The sequence below is a fragment of the Rhamphochromis longiceps genome, linkage group LG22 (genome assembly GCF_057381845.1).
Source record: "Rhamphochromis longiceps isolate RC_006_pf linkage group LG22, R_longiceps_female_GT1.1, whole genome shotgun sequence".
NCBI lineage: Eukaryota > Metazoa > Chordata > Actinopteri > Cichliformes > Cichlidae > Rhamphochromis > Rhamphochromis longiceps.
The window spans coordinates 18,475,684-18,495,609 of NC_140577.1; the positions used below are offsets into that span (position 1 = coordinate 18,475,684).

The 19,926-nt window shown below is 39.9% G+C and overlaps 1 protein-coding gene across 5 annotated transcripts in view; it reads right to left on the bottom strand.

Moving 5' to 3' along the window:
- Window positions 1–19,926, bottom strand: part of LOC146643897 (uncharacterized) — a 45,075-nt gene that overhangs the window by 4,249 nt on the left and 20,900 nt on the right. For 3 of the 5 annotated variants that reach the window (XM_085396469.1, XM_085396473.1, XM_085396474.1), the window contains 32 exons: window positions 18,501–18,626; window positions 18,344–18,401; window positions 18,175–18,243; window positions 17,219–17,307; window positions 16,994–17,062; window positions 16,872–16,893; window positions 16,769–16,795; window positions 16,581–16,646; window positions 16,356–16,495; window positions 15,970–16,089; window positions 15,074–15,131; window positions 10,752–10,796; window positions 10,600–10,656; window positions 9,951–10,099; window positions 7,218–7,319; window positions 7,078–7,126; window positions 6,910–6,990; window positions 6,155–6,703; window positions 4,696–4,832; window positions 4,200–4,257; window positions 3,937–4,073; window positions 2,896–3,574; window positions 2,673–2,800; window positions 2,459–2,572; window positions 2,248–2,305; window positions 1,350–1,457; window positions 1,181–1,270; window positions 973–1,101; window positions 793–864; window positions 422–682; window positions 257–340; window positions 37–170 (listed from right to left, as the gene is read on the bottom strand). In XM_085396469.1, the coding sequence (XP_085252595.1) occupies window positions 37–170; window positions 257–340; window positions 422–682; window positions 793–864; window positions 973–1,101; window positions 1,181–1,270; window positions 1,350–1,457; window positions 2,248–2,305; window positions 2,459–2,572; window positions 2,673–2,800; window positions 2,896–3,574; window positions 3,937–4,073; window positions 4,200–4,257; window positions 4,696–4,832; window positions 6,155–6,703; window positions 6,910–6,990; window positions 7,078–7,126; window positions 7,218–7,319; window positions 9,951–10,099; window positions 10,600–10,656; window positions 10,752–10,796; window positions 15,074–15,131; window positions 15,970–16,089; window positions 16,356–16,495; window positions 16,581–16,646; window positions 16,769–16,795; window positions 16,872–16,893; window positions 16,994–17,062; window positions 17,219–17,307; window positions 18,175–18,243; window positions 18,344–18,401; window positions 18,501–18,626 (4,065 nt within the window). The remainder of the gene's footprint in view (window positions 1–36; window positions 171–256; window positions 341–421; window positions 683–792; window positions 865–972; window positions 1,102–1,180; window positions 1,271–1,349; window positions 1,458–2,247; window positions 2,306–2,458; window positions 2,573–2,672; window positions 2,801–2,895; window positions 3,575–3,936; window positions 4,074–4,199; window positions 4,258–4,695; window positions 4,833–6,154; window positions 6,704–6,909; window positions 6,991–7,077; window positions 7,127–7,217; window positions 7,320–9,950; window positions 10,100–10,599; window positions 10,657–10,751; window positions 10,797–15,073; window positions 15,132–15,969; window positions 16,090–16,355; window positions 16,496–16,580; window positions 16,647–16,768; window positions 16,796–16,871; window positions 16,894–16,993; window positions 17,063–17,218; window positions 17,308–18,174; window positions 18,244–18,343; window positions 18,402–18,500; window positions 18,627–19,926) is intronic. The other 2 variants (XM_085396471.1, XM_085396472.1) reach the window with 2 other exon arrangements.

Sequence of the window (19,926 nt, forward strand, 5' to 3'; positions counted from 1 at the left end):
AAACATTTGAAAAACCATTATTAGGACAATACACACCATGTATTCGAGCTGGTGCTCAGAGCTGACCATGTGCTGACAGATGTCGCGGTGAGAGAGCGCCTTCTCGCAGCACGTGCATAAGAAAAGGGTTTCCAAAGCAATCCCGCGGCACTCCAACACATAACCCTTACCTGATGGAGAAACACCAGGGGGCACAAAGAGTGAGATAAAGTAATGAGAGTGGAAAGGAGTTTCAGTGTAGGATGGAGACACCTACCAACAATTGGTTCAGCATCCAGTCCCTTTGTATTCAAGAAGATGGACAAATTGCTGTCAGAACTAGAGCGCTGATTTCTTCCCTCTGTGGTAGCACAGACACAATACAGAGTTTTTACTTTCAATCATAAAATGAAACAACACCATCAACACCACCGTCACCAACCTGTTGGAGTTCTTAAGAATGCCTGTGATGCACTGTGCTCTTCTGATACTGGATTGCCTCTAGACACGTGGTCCATCTTCTGCCTTGGTCTCAGCTGGTTCTGCCCTTCTGGATGAGCTGAAGCAGCTACAGGGAGTGGCTCTGAGCAGCTGAATTTGACAGTCAAAGGTTTTTGTGCGCATGCTGGCAATGTCCAGTTGTCCTGAAATTCTTCACTCTTCGGCTGCTTTGGTCTGTGGTCTCTAGCGCCGCCACGAAGCTCTGCCAAAACAAAGTTTCTACATTATGACTAATGCTAAAATGAGTTAAAGCAAGAAGAGAACCTATAAAATGTTACAGAAGCAGAATATGTAAAAATGCTCTATATTTACCAGGACACTGCATTTCAGACATGACTTCAGTGCAAGTCTGAATCTCTACATCTTCCTCTAAATCCTCAATTTCTAAATTATGTAGAAGAGATCTATTACTTCAACTTTAAACATTTATTTTATGTGTGATTCTATATAAAAAATTTTTTAAAAAGCCAGTGACAAGCATGGATGCATTACCTGCAGTTTCCTCGTCTTCAAGCTCGTCCAGAATCATGTCATCAGATTGTATGTCTTCACCTTCCGAGCTGTGTCCGATTGGCTTCGATGCAGCCAGGTCTGCCTCCACTTTTGAGTTCGAGCTCATTTCTGAGTTAACAGAAACAAATAGAAAAATCATATTCAAAACCTTTCTTAAAGATATATTCATTTGCATTTGGGGTCTCACCTTCTTTCTGGATCAACAGTGCCTGGTGCTGGTTTTTGTTCTCCACCGCTGGACATTCGTAAGTAGAAAGTTCTGACATTTTATTTATCCCTAAGAGACAATAAATGCATTTTTGAAATCAGCTGCTGGTATCCATAAACTAGGACCTGTTTGGAGCTGTCTTATTTACCATCATCTGAGCTTGAAACGTCGCATGGACTGGCAGAGGCAGAATCAGCTGGGGAGGTTGATGAGAGCCGCAAGCTTCTCTGATTCATTGACTTCACATATTTGACAGCTGAGAATCAAAAGATGGACAGGAAAAGAGTTCAAATCTGTGACTTCTTTGTCTATAAACTACACATACAGTACACTCATCAGATACATGGCTAATTAGTTACTGTACATCTTTCTGAGGCGGCTAAGATCTTTTAATGTCTGTTGTACAATGTGTCTTTTGTGGCCATCCTCTATGCGTTTACATGCTAGGACAGCAGGTTGACAGTTGCAGATGCCGACAGATTCAATAAACTGATCAGCAAAGGCAGTAACATTTTGGGGAGTGAGCTGGACTCGAGGTGATGTCGGGGACCGGTTGTTGTCCAAGATAAGGACAATGCTTGACACCACCTTCCACTCACTCTATAACATGCTGGCCAGTCACAAGAACACATCTGGTGAGAGACTGATTACCCAACTGCACCACTGCATGACACAGCAAGTTACTCCTGCCTGTGGCCATCTCTCTGTACAACTCCATGTAAAGTGAAAGTACACACTACAATATCTATTTAGTAACTTTGTAATATAATGTATCATTTACCATTGTTATTGTGTTGAAGCAACTGGACACAGTTTCCCCAGGGATTAATAAAGTAGTTTGATTCTGATTGCCAACTGTGAATTCTTCATGGCACAAACTCAACTCAATTCAGATTCTCTGAATGTTTGCTTAGTCATTCTGACCAAGCAGTAAAGTCTCCCCCTCCCCCCCAGACAAGGTCTGGGCTGTGTGCCACGTTTACAGTCTCAAGCATTAAGAGACTGGGTTCTCCATTTTAGGAAAAAATGAATCAATCTTTCTTTACCTTCATCTTCTGGAAGATGAGCCAGCTTTTCATACACGTCCTTCTTCACTTTCAGAATCTAGCAGGATAAATATAAACAACTGTAATTGAAAGCTTTACCTTATGAGCTGTCACTTTAATGTTGTACTCTCATGTGTATTCGTTTTGCCACACATAATGTTAAAAATGCAAAAAATCTGTTAATTGTGATTTAAATTGTCTGTTGGTAGACCTGTGGTTTGCGAGGTCCGAGACTCCTCTCAGCCTCGGTCAAGGGGATCGCTATCTCATTCAGTTTTCTCTCCATCTCTGATGGCTTTGCGGTCCAATCAGGATACTTCGTTTTCTAATCAGGGAAAAAAAAGAAAACAAACAAGATCCAATTAACATCTATATTACTGAACTGCTTCACAAGCTACACTGCATAGACGCTTAAAAGCACGCACCACATATTTTTTCCAGTGGTCTAAGCTGATCAGGTGATAGTCACTGGAACTGGTTAGCTTCACTGAACACAGCTTACAGTAGACTTGCTGCTTCTCCTCACACGATACCACAATCAGCTCATTTAAGCCTAAAAAGTAACAAAAACACAGGCTTCTGGTTAAAAATGAAATAGTGGAAAGAAATTCACTTTTTACAAACAGAAATAATAACTTTAATACTTGCCTACTTTAGGAAGGCCTTCACTTGGCTTTGTCTTATTACTCATGGAGGTTTGGGGTGGCTCTGTGGGTGGCTTCTTGTGTTCAGGCCTGACAGACGTGCCCGTGGCCTGATGAGGAGCGCCAGGTTTGTTACTTTTATGACAATGTGATGCATCTGGCCCCACTGAATTCTTCACATGTACGGTCTTTGCAGAAGTCTCCACACTCTCAGGTCTAACTGAGGTTCTGGGCTTTTTAGCCACAGGTGCCATTTGAGGGGTGGCTTTTGTTTTTAACTGATGAGATGGAAACTTTTCACTTCTGGAGGAAGGTGCAGTTTTGCAAGTAGCCTCTCGCACCACTGTGGATTCAGTCTGAGGAGGTATTCTGTTTGAAGAAGTAGCCGTCACTCTCGATGGAGCTCCGGTTCTGCACACTGCTGCAGATTCTGCAGTTGACTTTGTGTTTGGAGTAATACTGGCTTTGGAGGCGGTTTTTGTGCCACTTGCATTTGACACACACAGACTTACGTTTTCTCCACTTCTGGGAGTAACTGAACAAGTGACAGATTTGTTAGCTGGCTTGGGGGCTTTGTTACTCTTTGTGCCCTCTTCAGTTGATTGAGGGAGGACTTGAGTTATTCCAGTGCCTTTAAATAACGCAGACTCCTCTTGGTCGGCATCAGTCACCATGTTCACCACCTTCACAATGAAACAATGGCATTTAGTAGCAGTAGTTAAGTTTTTTTAAGCAGACACAAGCATGCAGTGTTCAGGTTGTGGATTTCGACCACGCACATCAATGCAGTAAGGTTTGGTACCAATGTTATCTGTTTGAATCTGTGCAAGTATCTCTGTTTAAAAAGTCAGTCTCTGATCCTATGTGTACCAGCTAGCAGGCAAACAGGGTTTGGATGGAGCCGGGAAGGAGAGCTCGGTCAGCTCTAACATGAATACATTTTCCTTCATCTCTTTAGTTTGTGCCTTTACTTCAGAATTTTCCATTATTGCAAATCTCACATGAATATCACGCATAAACTCTATTCATAATACACTTCACTTACCTTCACGCTGCCCTTTGTATTGTCATCATGTTGGTCGACTGAAGTGTCCACAGGTTTTACGCAGGTAGGAGCTGAGGATGAAGGGAATGTAGACCCAATGTCCTGCTGAGTTTGAAATGCCTTGACTGTCTCTATGGCTGTAATGACAGTGGGATAAAATGAGGAAATTCTGCACTTTGGTAGTTCTGTCTCTCCAAATTAGCTTCACTAAGGTGAAGTAACAACAAAACAACCCAAACACAGAAAGCAAGGTGCATCCTTACCCGACTGAAAGCTTTGTTTTGAGACCTTACTGTAAACTTCTTCATTTACATTAACATCCTGCAGTCAAAACAGAAATAAAATTAGTACCCCAAAATGAAGATTTTAATTTTGGATATTAGTGTGAAAATATAATATATTTAAGGTTCAGACCAAACTTGAGCTTGTATATTTTTTTATGCTAATCGCAAGTAGCTTTTATTTTGGTTCCACTTTCTCCAGTTCAAGTGAACACAATATTTTTAGCCTGTCAAACATATTCTTCCTTCCTCTTGAAGAGCTAAGCCACAATTAAAGTTAGAGAAACTTCAATTATTGCTCCCAACCATATGATCTCAGAAATTAGGCAGCATATCAGCTTCTTAGATCCTTCTGTTAAATCGAGTCTTAGAAACTTCGATGTCAAATATGACACCGAGTGCAATGCTCAAATATAACATATGAGCATTGCACTGAGATAAAAAAAGAAGCCCAACTTAAAACTGAACATGTACTCACCACCAGTGGCACCTTGTGATGGTCAAATCCAGTCAGATGGCTGACGATGTCCTTCTCTGAGACCTTCAAAGAGCAGGACTCGCAGAGGTAGACCGGCTCATGCTGAGGACAGCAGCATTTAAGCAGAGCGATAAAACCTGTGGGACACATTTGTTTACCACTAACACTGTGGAATTAAAAGAAAATATCTCATTGCTAACTTGGCTTGCATTAGTGCCACCTTATTAAAATTTTTATCAAGTGCGTAGTTGTAGTTATTTTATACACTTTGCAAATGCGCTCAGTCCTTTTGAAGGTCATAAGCTTTGTCTGGCATGAATGTCCAGGTGATCTATTGTGTAAGGTGATCAGAGCACAAAAAGGCCAAGGCAAGCAAGCTTACAGACACAACTAACTGTAGATGAAGTTCTAGGTCAGAGGTGAGAGATACACTTTGCTTGTAACTGCATAGCAACAGTTGATGCAAGAGGTGTTAAAATAAGCATGAAATGAACAAGTCAACAGGAACCATTTGGAGGGGGAGACTTTTGAAACAAACAGCCATGTATAGTAAAAATGTTGCTGATAATGGGAACTTGTCCAACTGTCATTAACTGTTAATCAATTATTAACTGTAACTGATGCATGTTATATTCTTTGTTGACGCAAGAAGGGGCCGAACCCTGACATATTAAAACCATTTTGAAGAAGTGTGCTTTTTAGCAAAGATCTATGCTGATGTTACAGTATACATCTTCCCACACGTGTGCTTAATAAAATCATCGTTTGATTGAACTCATCGGAGCCAGTGTTGGTTTGTTCTTATTCCCAATATCAAAGAATCGGGACAATACCATCCATGTTTTCCCCTTCTTAGAATATTTTTAGATAAAAATACTTAGCTCTCCTTATAATCAAAAAACAAGTAAAGGCATAATTATTAAAATAAATAAAAATCTATTACACATTATTGAGAGCTAAGAGGATGTCAAGAGATTTTCTACATTATACAATATAGCCAAATCTCTATAATACAATATAATCAAGTGTGCCTTATATTTTGTGTGTTCATATATTTTCACATAACCAAGCTTATTGTTAAAGAGAACATAATGCATTCCTTACTTCAGTGTGTGATGTCAGATAAGCATGATATACTTCTGCATTGTTATTTTCAGTGTGTGTGTGCAAGGTCAGATAAGCTGAGATAATGCCTGACCTCTCCCCTTTCTGTTAAAAGAGGAAGTACTATGTAACTTACTTTCACTATAAATAAAGCAACCGAGCCTGCACTCGGTGTGTGTGTCTTCTCAGAGGCATTCACCCGTGCGCACGTTTCTAATACTCTCTGAGTTGGTCTGCAGTGTCTTATTTCTCTTACTTGTGTTTGAACAAATGTCTACCCCTGACAGAGGAGAAAACCAACTCTCTTGACATATCAAAACAAAAACAGTAAGATGGTCAGTAAAACCTTCCAAACCTTTGTCAATTGCCGCTTTGCAGGCTTCATCTTCATTGTTCTCCTTCTTTATGCTAATATCAGACATTTTTGGGGCTTTGTCACACGAGTCTTCTCTGGAGGTCCGACGCTGTCTTTTAGGGCCCATTTCTCTCCCCACACACTCAGTAGGACACGAGTCCTCTTGCGATGTTTCAGACACACTGTGCTGTCTCTTTCTTTCCATTTCTTTGTAATTCTTCAGCTGTGCTGGGACATCTTTGCTACTTCTGCCATCTTCTATCCCAGAGTCTGCACCATTATCTTTGTTGGCATTGTGGCAGCTTTGCTTCGCCCCAGCTGATCCTTTTATTTTAGCCTCTTCTGGCTCCTGCTTTATCGCCCGACACACCTCACCTGGACTGTTCATCACTTCTGAAGCCGCTTCACTTTTCAACCCCGAGTCATTTTCACTTTGTGTCGGTGTGTCACGCTCTTTTTTGATTTCTTCTACACCGACTGTGTTGGTGCTGCCATTTTTCTGACAGACACCTCTCACGCGTTGCTCGTCTTTTACAGTTATCCTCGGAACTGAGACAAAAAAAAAAAAAAAAAGGATATACAAGTCAGTCTGAGTACAGTTGTCATATTAGGCATCCATTCTGTAAACAAAAAACAGCAAGTCAGCTTTCCAAATAAAGACAATGCAATGCCACCCTGGGAGCCACGCATGCACATTTTCTGCTTGGACAATACTGAACATCTATATGATTCTTAAAACATTTTAGTGTACTTACCCAGTTTTCTATGAAGTTTTATTTGGGGTTTAAGCTTTTTGTTCTCAGTTTTCCACTTTACACGTTCCAAGATTTTTGTTGCTGGAAAAGAACACATGAAAAGTGTCCAACCCAATGTATCTGCAGATGCCACTGAAAAAAAACATTAACTGCAACATAAATACTCACCTATAACGTAGGGGTATGGCTCCGTAATGGGACGCTGCAAATATATTACCTTCGAGAGAAGACCGATTCAAAAGCATAAGTGTGGAAAGAGCAAAAGTTTAAATTAAATCAACCATCTTTATCAACCTAGTAGAGAATACCTGTATGTGAGATTTATTGTGAATTGTTGCTGCCTGTTTTGCCAAGTCCAGTAATGTCTCTGCATCAGCGCTGGAATCCAGTGAGCCTGGGTGGAAACGGTCCTACGCACAGAGATGAACACAAGCTTTATTGACATGTCTTCAGTTCAGTTCTCTGGGATTCATTTCTCTACATTATTTGCATTTACTGGACACTTCAGACAGTAGGAATTAAACCTGATACAACATTTCCAACTTTCATCACTCAAGCTTCCTTTTTCCTGCAGTTGCTCATATGACTCCAAGCTGCAAGCTTTTACATAGTCTTCAGCTAACATTTGCTAATAAAAGTTTCTAAACTTTGTTACAAAGACTGATTCTTTAAGTGAAAGACTCAGCATTAGTCCTTTTTAGTTTTACTAAACAGTTACAGAAGGAGGAAGAAAAAAAAAAAAGCCCATTATAAACCATTTTATTTAAACATTTTGAAATAGTCTCAGATTTGATTTGAGAACAGAAATGCAGGAGGAAGAATACACTGCTTCTGGTACCTCCTGTCATCATTTTCTTCTAATTTACTGCAAATCATGAAAGTAAAAATAATTCATACTGGAAAAGTGAGAGTGCACTATAAAAAATGTATTTATCTCACAACACATAGGTGTAAGACGAATAGTGTGTAAGTGTATGTACCAATATCGTACCAAGAGTTCTCCACATACAGCTCTAACTGAAGTGAGAGATTGAGACCACATGCACCCTCAAGTTTCTCTGATAGCAGGCAGATGGGATAATTGGCTTGGGATACACAGTGCCAAGGGGCCTCGTAGGAGATAGAGCTGGAACCATATAGGGAGAGCTGGAAAGTACTAGAATTTCTGAATTCCTGGCAGGGTAATGCAGGGCAGACACTGTGCGATTTTTTTCAGTCGTGCGATTCAGCTCCTGCTCAAACTGTACGATTGACTCGCAGGGGTTAGAAGTTCGTAGGTCACGATGCAGGGTCTCACACTATACGGCCCGATGCTCTGATGCGACCTGAGTGCTCAAACTGTGCATCCATAAACTGAAGGTTATAACAGAAATTCTGTCGCTTGCTCTCCCTCTGTCTTTCACTCACACACCACCACCATCAACTTTGCTAAATTGCTAATTTAAAACATTGATCAGGCAGCTGTGATTGAGCAGCATTGTAAATCCAACTATTTTCACGGTTGTTGTGGCCGTGATAATTTTTTGAGGCCACATCGAAAGGGCTCGGATGAGCTTTCCAAAGTTCTAAAAGTGCCTCCATCGGTTGTGTCCAGATCACACGCTGCACTGCCGTGCTACTCCGTCTTTTTCACCGACTTTTATATGTTTGCGCGTGAGCAGTGTGAGAAGCTGCAGTGACACCCTCACTACGTGACCTATGAACTTCTAACCCCTGCGAGTCAATCGTACAGTTTGAGCAGGCGCTCACGACGGTTGATGAACGGGAGCTGGTCGTGAGGTGTTAATCGCTTCTCGTTACCCCACGTATACTACAGGATGCACGATGAAGGCCAAAATCGGGCCGATCACCAAAACGGTCGCACAACTGAAAAATCGGCTCAAAATGGGCCAAAAATCGCACAGTGTCTGCCCAGCATTAGGGAGTCACTGATTCAGCGACCTTGGTAGAGCTTCAACAATTTGGAGGTGCTTTTTGTCTAGCCTTTTCAGTTTAGTGAACTTGTATTGAAAAAAGAAAAAAAAAAAAATCCCCTTTGCCACCCTGTGGGATTTTTAATAAATTAGGGATAATTTAGGGATAATTTTGACAAGTGTAGTTTAAACAAATTATCAGTTCTCTACCTCAAAGTTTGGGGTTTCCAAATCTCAAACTCTGCTGAGATTGACCATCAAAACATTTTTGGGATGACTTTAAAATAGTCCACATTTTAAAGCCATTTAAAACAAAAGCCCAAAAAAAGTGGGGCGGGTGGCGACCACCACCTGTTCTGAAGATTGACTTAGTAATGACATTTTATCAGCGGAAACAAGGTTTACAAGTTAAAAAATAAATGTAATGCAGAATTAATTTTTTTAGAAAATATTAAAATTACTTTTACCCTAATTTTATTGAATTTACTGAAACCAGTAACTCGATACAGAGCTGTCCCATAATTACATAATCACGTTCTTTCCATCTGTTGAATTAATAACTACTGACTAGCTTAACAGGATAATGTTACTGTGGCTAATATGCCTGGTAGCTAACAAATTAAACTAAAGATTATTGTACACTCACCTGGAAAAGGAAAAAAAAAAAAAAAAAAAAAAAACTGCTGCTGCTTGCACTTATTTAAATAAATTATCTGTTAGTGGTGTCTTTTTGGCAGTTGTTTAAGTGTTAAATAGAAATTAAATAGAAATAAAACCTAAAGTGATTAAATTAAGTTGACATGGAGTCAATACTTTCCCCCAGGGTCCTAAGTTCCTCCTGTTTAAATTTAGAGTTTACCAAAAATATACAAGTCACTCTTCCACGGTACACACTTTACTCCTTTGTATCCAATATCCAAATCAGTATCATGCATCGATGCATGCAGACATGGGTAAGTGGGCCTGCTGAAGTTCAGAGCATGTGAATGGAGAAGGAAAGTGATTAAAGTTGGTTACTGGTGCCACTGCCAGATGGGCTGTTCTGAGTATTTCAGAAACTGCTGATCTACTTGGGATTTTTGCAAAAAAAGAGAACTTGGATATTCAAAATAAAAAGAAGATATTCACCAGGAATTTTGCCACATGTTCACGGCTGAATGCATGGTCGTAGCATTCGTGCTCTGACAGCCTCCTCTCACAGAGCAAACACAGAAAATGTGCTTCTGGGGAATTGGGTTCTTTGACATATAAATCATACATCACGATGAACTCGATGCCTGCAATGAAGAGATTAAAAGGAAGAATGAAAACAGCAGTTACAATCTGAGTAAAAATTTATTTCTATAGCACCTTTAGAGATAAACATCCCAAAGGGCTTCAGAACAAAATACCCAAGCACAAAAACAAAACATTAACCAAACCCAAGTCTCAAATTATTTTATTTTTTTAGCCGTTTCTGTTATAGTGCCAGCATGTTTGGGGGAGACAGACGCCATCAGATCCCCTCTTTAGGGCAAACACGTGTGCGGATCACTATGAATATAAGTATGGATGGGAGCGAGGAAATCTTTTGTTGCACTGTAGAATGGGAGATGTCAGCCTGTGTGTGAAATAAATATCTCAGACTTTCTTGGAATTACTCTCTTTATCATCTCCTTCCTCAACTCAACCAGCATCATTACAGTGGGATACAGAATTGGTGATATTCACTCTCTTCTGAGTCATAATAAGAATATTTTAATAGAGACCTTGACAGTCTTATTCTAGTAGTACTTACCAAGTAGAGGAAATGATTCATTTCCTTGGAGTTTGCTATATGTTTGACAAGGTGGAACTGCAGAGGCATAAACAAAAACAACCAAAAATCATTATTTAAAGAAAAAAAGTTTCAATTTAAAAAACAAAAATCAAAACCAACTTATCACTAACCTTCATTCTTCAAGACCTTGTGCTGTTGTTCAAGTCCCTCCAGTACTGCAGTCAAAACAAAATTTTTTAAATCTTGTTTTTTCGTTTTAATCCCCCCCCTAATAGCAATGTTCACTACAGGGTGCATACAGAATTTTATCAAACACGTAAACATTTCTACATGTTCAAGTTTCAGATTCATCTTTTAAAAAAAAAAAAATTAAAAAAAAAAAGTATTAACATTTCCCTCATCAACAAGCACAGAATGTCTGGCAAATATAAAACAAAAATAAAAGTGTGCAGGCACAGCAGCAGGGTACACAAAAGCCCCCACTTGTTTGCTTCTAATAGACCAGCGGTCCCCAACCTTTTGCGCCACGGACCGGTTTGTGCCTGACGGACCGTCCTTTAAGGAGTCGTGGATAAATACAACAAAATAAAACTAGTACCGGTACCGAAAAAAGAAGACTTATTCATAACACACGTGAAAAGACCCAGGAAAACAGAGTTAACGAAATAACGCTAAGAAAACAAACAAAAAAAACGATAAAAACCCTGAAAACCATACATTTCACACCCCAGTCTCAACTCTCGCGGCCCGGTCCCAAATGACTCACGGACCGGCCCGGGGGTTGGGGACCGCTGTAATAGACACACCATGTGCACTATTTTTGATTTTAGAACGGACTGCTCAGCATCTCTGGTCTCTTCCTGTTATTCAATCACTATAGCCAAGTACAGCTTAGCAACTCAGTTAATATAAAAAAAAAAAAAAAAAAAAAAAAAAAAAAAAAGGGTATTGCTCAAAGTTACCACAGACCAAAAACAGGATGTTAACCATGAATCACTAGCAACAGTGCAATGTGAGCATGTAGTGGTTAGCACAGTCGCCTTATGCACGAAAGGTCACCCCAGGGTGAGACTGAGCAGAGATACAAACAAACCCAGCCTGTGTGGGCCATGAGCGCCAAGCTCAGATAAATGGGAGGGTTGTGTCAGGATGGGTACCCAGCATACCAAATCAAATATGGATCCACCCCACTCCCAGGGAGGAGCTAAAAGCACCTCTTTCTATAAGCATTGAATTGCATACTTATGTAGGAAGGACACTCATACTCCACAACTGTTTGGTGTATTTTGCATGATTTACAAAATTTTAAACCCAATGTGAAATTTACATATTTATTCAGTACTTATTCACTTTATACTTGAGTAAAATTTATCTGGCAGCATCGATCTACCAAATGTGGCACACCTTTGTTCGGTTTGCCTGATTCTCTATGGCAAGTTTTTTTTGCTGAAGCATTTAACTGCTCAGGCCGAGATCCTGAGCAGAAAAGGTTTTCATTAAGAACTGCCAAAGCTATGCACATCTGTAGCAATCCTTGATGCACGTTTCCCACTTTGGCCAAATACTGTTTTTTTTTTTTTTTTTGCTTCTCATGCTCTGTGAAATATTCAGGTAGTTTGTGGCAAACTTTGAGTGGGCGCTTTGGCAAAAGTGGTCTTTTACCAAAAAAAAAAAAAAAAAAAAGTCTCTTACAGAAATGAACTCTTCCATGCCCACCCCAGTGTACAAATAAACACTCCTGCTTTGTCGCCCCCATTATATTCAGGTCTTATTTGGCACAGTTTTCATCATGTTTTCAGTCATAAAATCTCCTTCTTGAGTCTTAGGTTAAAACACAAGTTTTGTAATCTCCGTATAAGGAGTTGTTTTTCAGAGCAGAGTACTTATTTTTGGTCAAGCCCAAATCATTTCCCCCCCCCCCAGTTTGACAGATATGGTCTTGCTCAAATCATTTAGCTAACAAAGTTCTTCTTAACACATGGATCACACAACATCAGAATAAGTAATGAATAACTGAAAGAATGTGCAGCAGGCAGTCAGTTTGGCTGGACAGCCATGTCTTAAAAGACTGCTGGTGGTTCCAAACCCTTTTCATTGGTACTACTGCATTCTTCGGCACCTTCATACCATATAAACGTTACTTTAGTCTTTTATCTCTAACTTGGATCTCGACAACGACGCCGTCTCATTTTTCAAGTCTGAGAACAAATGTTTTGGAAGTTTGGTTTTTACTTCGACATAACTGAGACCTCACATGAATACTTTTGTGCCTTTCCTAATTTAATTCCCACACCATTTTCTTGATGATTTTTCCTTTCACCTACTACACTAGCTAAACACATCCCTATGTACACATACAACTTCATACAGACATGAGCACACAGACACACAGCATAGGCACAGCCCTGAACACACATACTGACGGCCATATAAAGAACTTCCAGCTTTGGGCACGTTTGCATGCTCAATATATGGTTCTGGTTCAGACCCATCTGTGAATAAATAATTTAAAAAAAAAAATTGAAGTCTTTTTCATTGTCTGGAGATGGATCTGCAAATTTTGATTTTGCACACTAGATGGTCTTCCTGACTGGGATGGACAAACCAAGGATCTTATGTGTTAACCACTACACTACAGGGAGTGCAGAATTATTAGGCAAATGAGTATTTTGTCCACATCATCCTCTTCATGCATGCTGTCTTACTCCAAGCTGTATAGGCTCGAAAGCCTACTACCAATTAAGCATATTAGGTGATGTGCATCTCTGTAATGAGAAGGGGTGTGGTCTAATGACATCAACACCCTAGATCAGGTGTGCATAATTATTAGGCAACGTCCTTTCCTTTGGCAAAATGGGTCAAAAGAAGGACTTGACAGGCTCAGAAAAGTCAAAAATAGTGAGATATCTTGCAGAGGGATGCAGCAGTCTCAAAATTGCAAAGCTTCTGAAGCGTGATCATTGAACAATCAAGCGTTTCATTCAAAATAGTCAACAGGGTCGCAAGAGGCGTGTGGAAAAACCAAGGCGCAAAATAACTGCCCATGAACTGAGAAAAGTCAAGCGTGCAGCTGCCAAGATGCCACTTGCCACCAGTTTGGCCATATTTCAGAGCTGCAACATCACTGGAGTGCCCAAAAGCACAAGGTGTGCAATACTCAGAGACATGGACAAGGTAAGAAAGGCTGAAAGACGACCACCACTGAACAAGACACACAAGCTGAAACGTCAAGACTGGGCCAAGAAATATCTCACGACTGGTTTTTCTAAGGTTTTATGGACTGATGAAATGAGAGTGAGTCTTGATGGGCCAGATGGATGCGCCCGTGGCTGGATTGGTAAAGGGCAGAGAGCTCCAGTCCGACTCAGACGCCAGCAAGGTGGAGGTGGAGTACTGGTTTGGGCTGGTATCATCAAAGATGAGCTTGTGGGGCCTTTTCGGGTTGAGGATGGAGTCAAGCTCAACTACCAGTCCTACTGCCAGTTTCTGGAAGACACCTTCTTCAAGCAGTGGTACAGGAAGAAGTCTGCATCCTTCAAGAAAAACATGATTTTCATGCAGGACAATGCTCCATCACACGCGTCCAAGTACTCCACAGCGTGGCTGGCAAGAAAGGGTATAAAAGAAGAAAAACTAATGACATGGCCACCTTGTTCACCTGATCTGAACCCCATTGAGAACCTGTGGTCCATCATCAAATGTGAGATTTACAAGGAGGGAAAACAGTACACCTCTCTGAACAGTGTCTGGGAGGCTGTGGTTGCTGCTGCACGCAATGTTGATGGTGAACAGATCAAAACACTGACAGAATCCATGGATGGCAGGCTTTTGAGTGTCCTTGCAAAGAAAGGTGGCTATATTGGTCGCTGATTTGTTTTTGTTTTGTTTTTGATGTCAGAAATGTATATTTGTGAATGTGGAGATGTTATATTGGTTTCACTGGTAAAAATAAATCATTGAAATGGGTATATATTTGTTTTTTGTTAAGTTGCCTAATAATTATGCACAGTAATAGTCACCTGCACACAGATATCCCCCTAAAATAGCTAAAACTAAAAACTACTTCCAAAAACATTCAGCTTTGATATTAATGAGTTTTTTGGGTTCATTGAGAACATGGTTGTTGTTCAATAATAAAATTATTCCTCAAAAATACAACTTGCCTAATAATTCTGCACTCCCTGTATGGAGCCACTGCCTCCTTTCTGACCCCCTCCTCCCCCCAAAAAAGGTCATTTAATATAGTTCTGTTAACATGCTCATTCCTGAACAGATCATTTTTCTTTGTTTTAATCAAAGAACCTGAAAAAAAAAAAAAACAACCTGGTTTAAATAATCAACAGAACACAAAACTGCACAATGGTCATAGTGTTGCTCTGAGGTTCAGTATTGTTTGTGTGAATAGAACCTTTTTCTACTTTATTACAATGCCTTGCATTAAACTAAAGCTGTCTGTATATATATAAAAAAAATATATAGTTATAGTTCTTACCTTTTCCAAAAGTAGGAGGGCTGAGCCTGTAAAATACTGACCATGGCATATCAAGAACCTGGGAAACAAAGATTACATTGTAATATAATATATTTTAAAAACAAACAAACAAACAAACAAAAACAGAAAAATTTAATGATAGAGTCAGCAGGAAATGATTCCCCTTACATTAACTGGTGTTTTTAAAAATTTGGGATTTTCCTGCTTTAATTTTGAAACATATCTTCTGTTAGGTTTTGTATTGTTGATTGTCATTTATGCTTAGAAATATCTACTTATATATGCTTAGAGTTTTATAATTAGTTGTAGATTGGTAGAGGTTTGATCCTTGATAGTCTGCAAAGACTTTGTGTGCATTAGAGAGCACTCTGGGAGCATGGGAGAGGTCGTACCTTCTCTTATTGTTTTATGGTAGAATAAACGTGGCTATATCTGTTTTAGGCTAAGTGCCTTTTGTTTAGATGAACTGCTGGACTTCCAGACCAGCAGGTTTAGGGAAGTCATTTATGGGGTCACACTCTGACCCCCCCCCCCCCCAAACACACACAGGCAAGGTACTCTTTGTGCGTGTGTACACGTCGTATGTTAATGAACCTATGCATATTCATGTAACCTCAATAAAAGAGCAGTGTTACGGGGGAGCGGACGAGAGCAACTGGGGTCAAGCAAAGGAACGGCGTTTGTCCGGTTCTCTCCCGTGCACGAGAAACATGAAGAACTTTGCCTACGTCGTGTCTTGCTTTGCTGTGTAATTATATTGTCTTCAACGTTCCAACGAATAGGTTCAAGCTACAAACCTATCATCTTCATTCACATAAAGTGAATGTTAGTTCAGTTTTAATTTCTGGATTTATAAAAAGAGCTGAGCCCCCTTGGTTCATTAATTTGCATTTTACCTTCAGAACCACCTCCTTTGGTCTTGCCTCAATCTCTTCCTCCCACGCCTTTGCCTTTAGTGTTTGATCATCCTGCAGATTCTCCCAGCCGAAAGGCAGCCGCCAGGGATTCTCAAACAGCTAAGAGTAGAAGACAAGAGTCGCTCATTACAAACTGTATGTTTCATCAGAGCCCGTCTATGTAATATAGAGTACTGTGCGATCAGGGGCGTGAGCTGCCCCTAATTTCTTGATTTTGTAAGGAAAGCTATGAACTAAATGTAGGAATTAATGTGATACTTGTGATATCAGTACACTGGAGCAACAGCCCAAATAAAAATATAATTTCAGCTACATCACTGTCGCTTATACTAATCAATGCAGTAAATAATAACTTAAAACCTCACCAGTGTGTGCACAACATGTTTTCGGGAGTTTAAGTGTGGCTCAATCAAGGACTGACAGACACACTCCTGACAAGCAAAGCATATGTAAAAAGGCTCTGCATCAACTTCTGTGGTAATGCAGGACACAATCAAGGTTGTACCTAAAAGAAAAACAGAAACCAAAACACAAAATTATATCAAACATTTTTCAAATCTACCGTATGAAAACACAGCGAGCAAACTTACCAATGGCTGGCTGTTTTTTCTTGAAGCACTCCATGACATACAAGTGTAAGTGAAGGAAAAAGTGAGCTGTGATAAAGAGAATGAATTGAGCAACAGCAGAAGGCCATCTGTGACTTTTCTAAAATACAACTATACAAATATGTGAAAATAATGAGTTCCGTGATAGCAAATCAAATACGTATGTGTACCTTTTTTCTCATAGCCTTCAATTCCTTCTGTTGTAAGAAGAAAAGAAAAAAGTTAAGATCTAATTTGAACTCTTATTACACAAAACATGAAAAAGAAAAGTACCTTCAAAGAGTTTCCACAACATCTGGAGAAGATCAAAACAGAGTTTTTACTACACGTTTAATTAGCAAATCTCAAAAAAAAAAAAAAAAAAACCACTAAGAAAATCAAAACAGTCACTGTACCTCCCTGTGTCTTGGATTTGACAGATGATTGAGATATTGAGATATGTTTTTCAACATCAGACCGCAGTCCTGTTGCAAAGAGACAGATGTGAAACAAGACTGTCCAGACAGTCGGTGCATTGGAAATTTAATTTTTTTATTAAAAAAAAAAAAAAAAAAAAAAAAAAAAAAAAAGCAGCCAGCGGTACAGCAGCAACATAAAGGCTATTAAGGACAAATTATCACCTGACACAGCAGTTTACATCTTGGGTAGTATGCGCGCAGCTCTGAAGGTTCGCTTGCAGGGGCCGACTCATTTTTGACAGCATGATACTCTGAAAAGAGAAAGTATTGTAATGACATTAAAACCTTCAAAACAGTTTTTTTAAAGGACATAAAAACATGGATTTTCTGTCAACTGATTTCTTTAATGAACTTATTTTGTTTTGGTGAATTTTTGGCAGGTCCTAAATTTTGTCTTCTTTAGACAGTGTGTCAGTTTATTATACTAACTTATTATGCTGCCATTTTACACACGTGTCCTTAGTGTGTGTCTGTGGCCCACATTTAGGTGAAGCGGTGTGGCAGCTCGATTGGTGCCGATATAGTCTCGGTGAGCCAACTGTGTGGTTTATGTTCTTAACTATAACCAGTTTTCACTTAATTAGAAGTACAGATGCACTGCATAGACCAGAGTATTGGGACAGACCTGTCATCAAATTCAGGTGTTTTCAGTTGCATTGCCACAGCTGTATCAGATCAACTGATTAGCCATGCAATCAAACATATGAACACTTGTGAACGAACAGGGCGCTTTCTGGAGCTCACTGGATTTGAACGTGGTACTGAAATAAGAGGAACTTGTTACAGCTGGTATGCTTGGGAAAAGTCTTCCCTGCTAGATATTCAGCTGTAAATTGTGTTGTTGCAAAGTGACAGCATTCAGCATTATTGGTAAAAAATGCTTTTCTGTCACAGATTTGCTCTCATTTTCCTACTGATACAGAGTATACAGCATTCAGATAGAATATATAGAGTAAAATTACAAATAGTCATATTGGCTACAGGTAGCTGAAAACTCTACACATGTACAGTAACAAAATATACTTTTACTTCAATTTGAACATCTCCAAGTTTGACATAGCTGTGCTGAACACAGCAGTTACTCAAGTCTGATAGCATAAGACTCCCTGATACATTACCCAGCTTCTCCCCTGGTTTGATGGCTGGTTTCAAGCTGCACTTCTTGATATATTCCAGGGTCGTCAAAGCTACAAGATCAATTGGCACAACATTACTCTACACTGCACTAAAAAGCCAGTTTGTGCAGATGAATAAATCCTAAACCAAGGTTTAAAATTAGACACCCACCTTCTGTGTAGCTTTTAAAGTTTACGGACTTGAATTCAGCGGGCTCCAGGCTCACTTGCTACAGCAACAAAATAAATAAAATTGTATTTTCACATTAAGAAAAATTAACGCCTCCAATCATCTTAAAAGCCTGAATAGAAACCTCACATATACATACTTTCAAATCATTTTTTCCATGAATCTTCTCCGCCTGCTTTGCCAAGTCAAGCATCATGGATTCAAAGGAGGGATTGTACAGCGAGTAGCACTCTTTTGACAACAATGTAGAGGGATGCCACACTTTCTGCAAAGACATTCAAAGTAATTTACATATTACTCCCCACCTTTCTACAATGAAGGCCAAACATGGCTGTTCTTACATATCGTTACAGAGTCGCAGGAATGACAGAGCACCACAGGTACATTCATATGGGGGAAGAAAAAAAAAAAAAAAAAAAAAAAGTACACAATCGAAATGGAAATAACTTTCCCATTTTATCTGCACAAGAAAATAATGGCTGTTCTGTGAAAATCACATTAAAATCACATTAACCTAGATGCAGTAATTCACACAGGTCATGAGCATGAGCCCAGCACAGAGCTGATATACTCAAACTGTCAAACAATAAATAACCAAACCAGCATGTCCTTGGACAGTGCACGCAGGCACAGAAAAAAGGAAACTCCCTACCACCCAGCCAACCAGAGATTCAAACCAATGAACTTTGTTACGAAAGCACTCACTTCCCCACCACTCTGTCTTGTAAATCTTTCTACTGACAGTGAAGTCATTCAGATTGGCCTGAGGCTTTTAACCCACTTTTCATCAACTGGCTGCCACAAGAGCAGATCAACCGATACAAAACCTCCAAATTTCATTGCTAAAAGCAACTCACAGTCCTTGTATCTACATCAGAAAGAGACGACTGCACATTTGATTTGTAAAGGAAGTATGCTGGGAAAAGCCTTCGATTTAAAAAGCAAGTACACTTTAAGTATAAACTATAGTTTACCAGTGAACGCAGGCAAACAGACAAATCAAAGACAGAGTTGGTTACCCATCATAGTAACAGTAAGTCGTTTAAAGCAGAGGAACCTCGTGAACTATAAAACTGAAAACGTGGTAAAAATACAATGGACTGCCTCTGCCTCAGGGCTGGGCATGTGGCAGATGTAAACGCTCTAAGAAGTGTCTCAAAGATAAGAGACTGTTGTGGAACGGTCTGGTGAGTCGAGTGCAGCTGGGCTGAGAGGCAGAGCTGGAAGGCAAAGACGAATCCTCTGGACACAGGACAGGCAAATGCTTGAAATCTGCCTGAAGATGCTCCTCTAAACGGAGGTCACGGACCATATCACCCTCTGGAGCCAGAAGGCGGCTGGCCATGTGAGACGACACCTGCCATCAGTTTTGCTCCAATGATGCTGAGGACAGATGAAAGTTGGAAGGGACACAAAGGAAGGGAGGATTTAGGGAGAGAGAGTTGAGATCCAAAGGGACAGAATCTTTTTGGAAGGTTTGATGCAAATAGTAGTGGAAGCATTCCCCATATAGGGGATTCCTGGGAATTATGAAGGGAAGCTGAAAGATTCTTTGCAAGCTGATA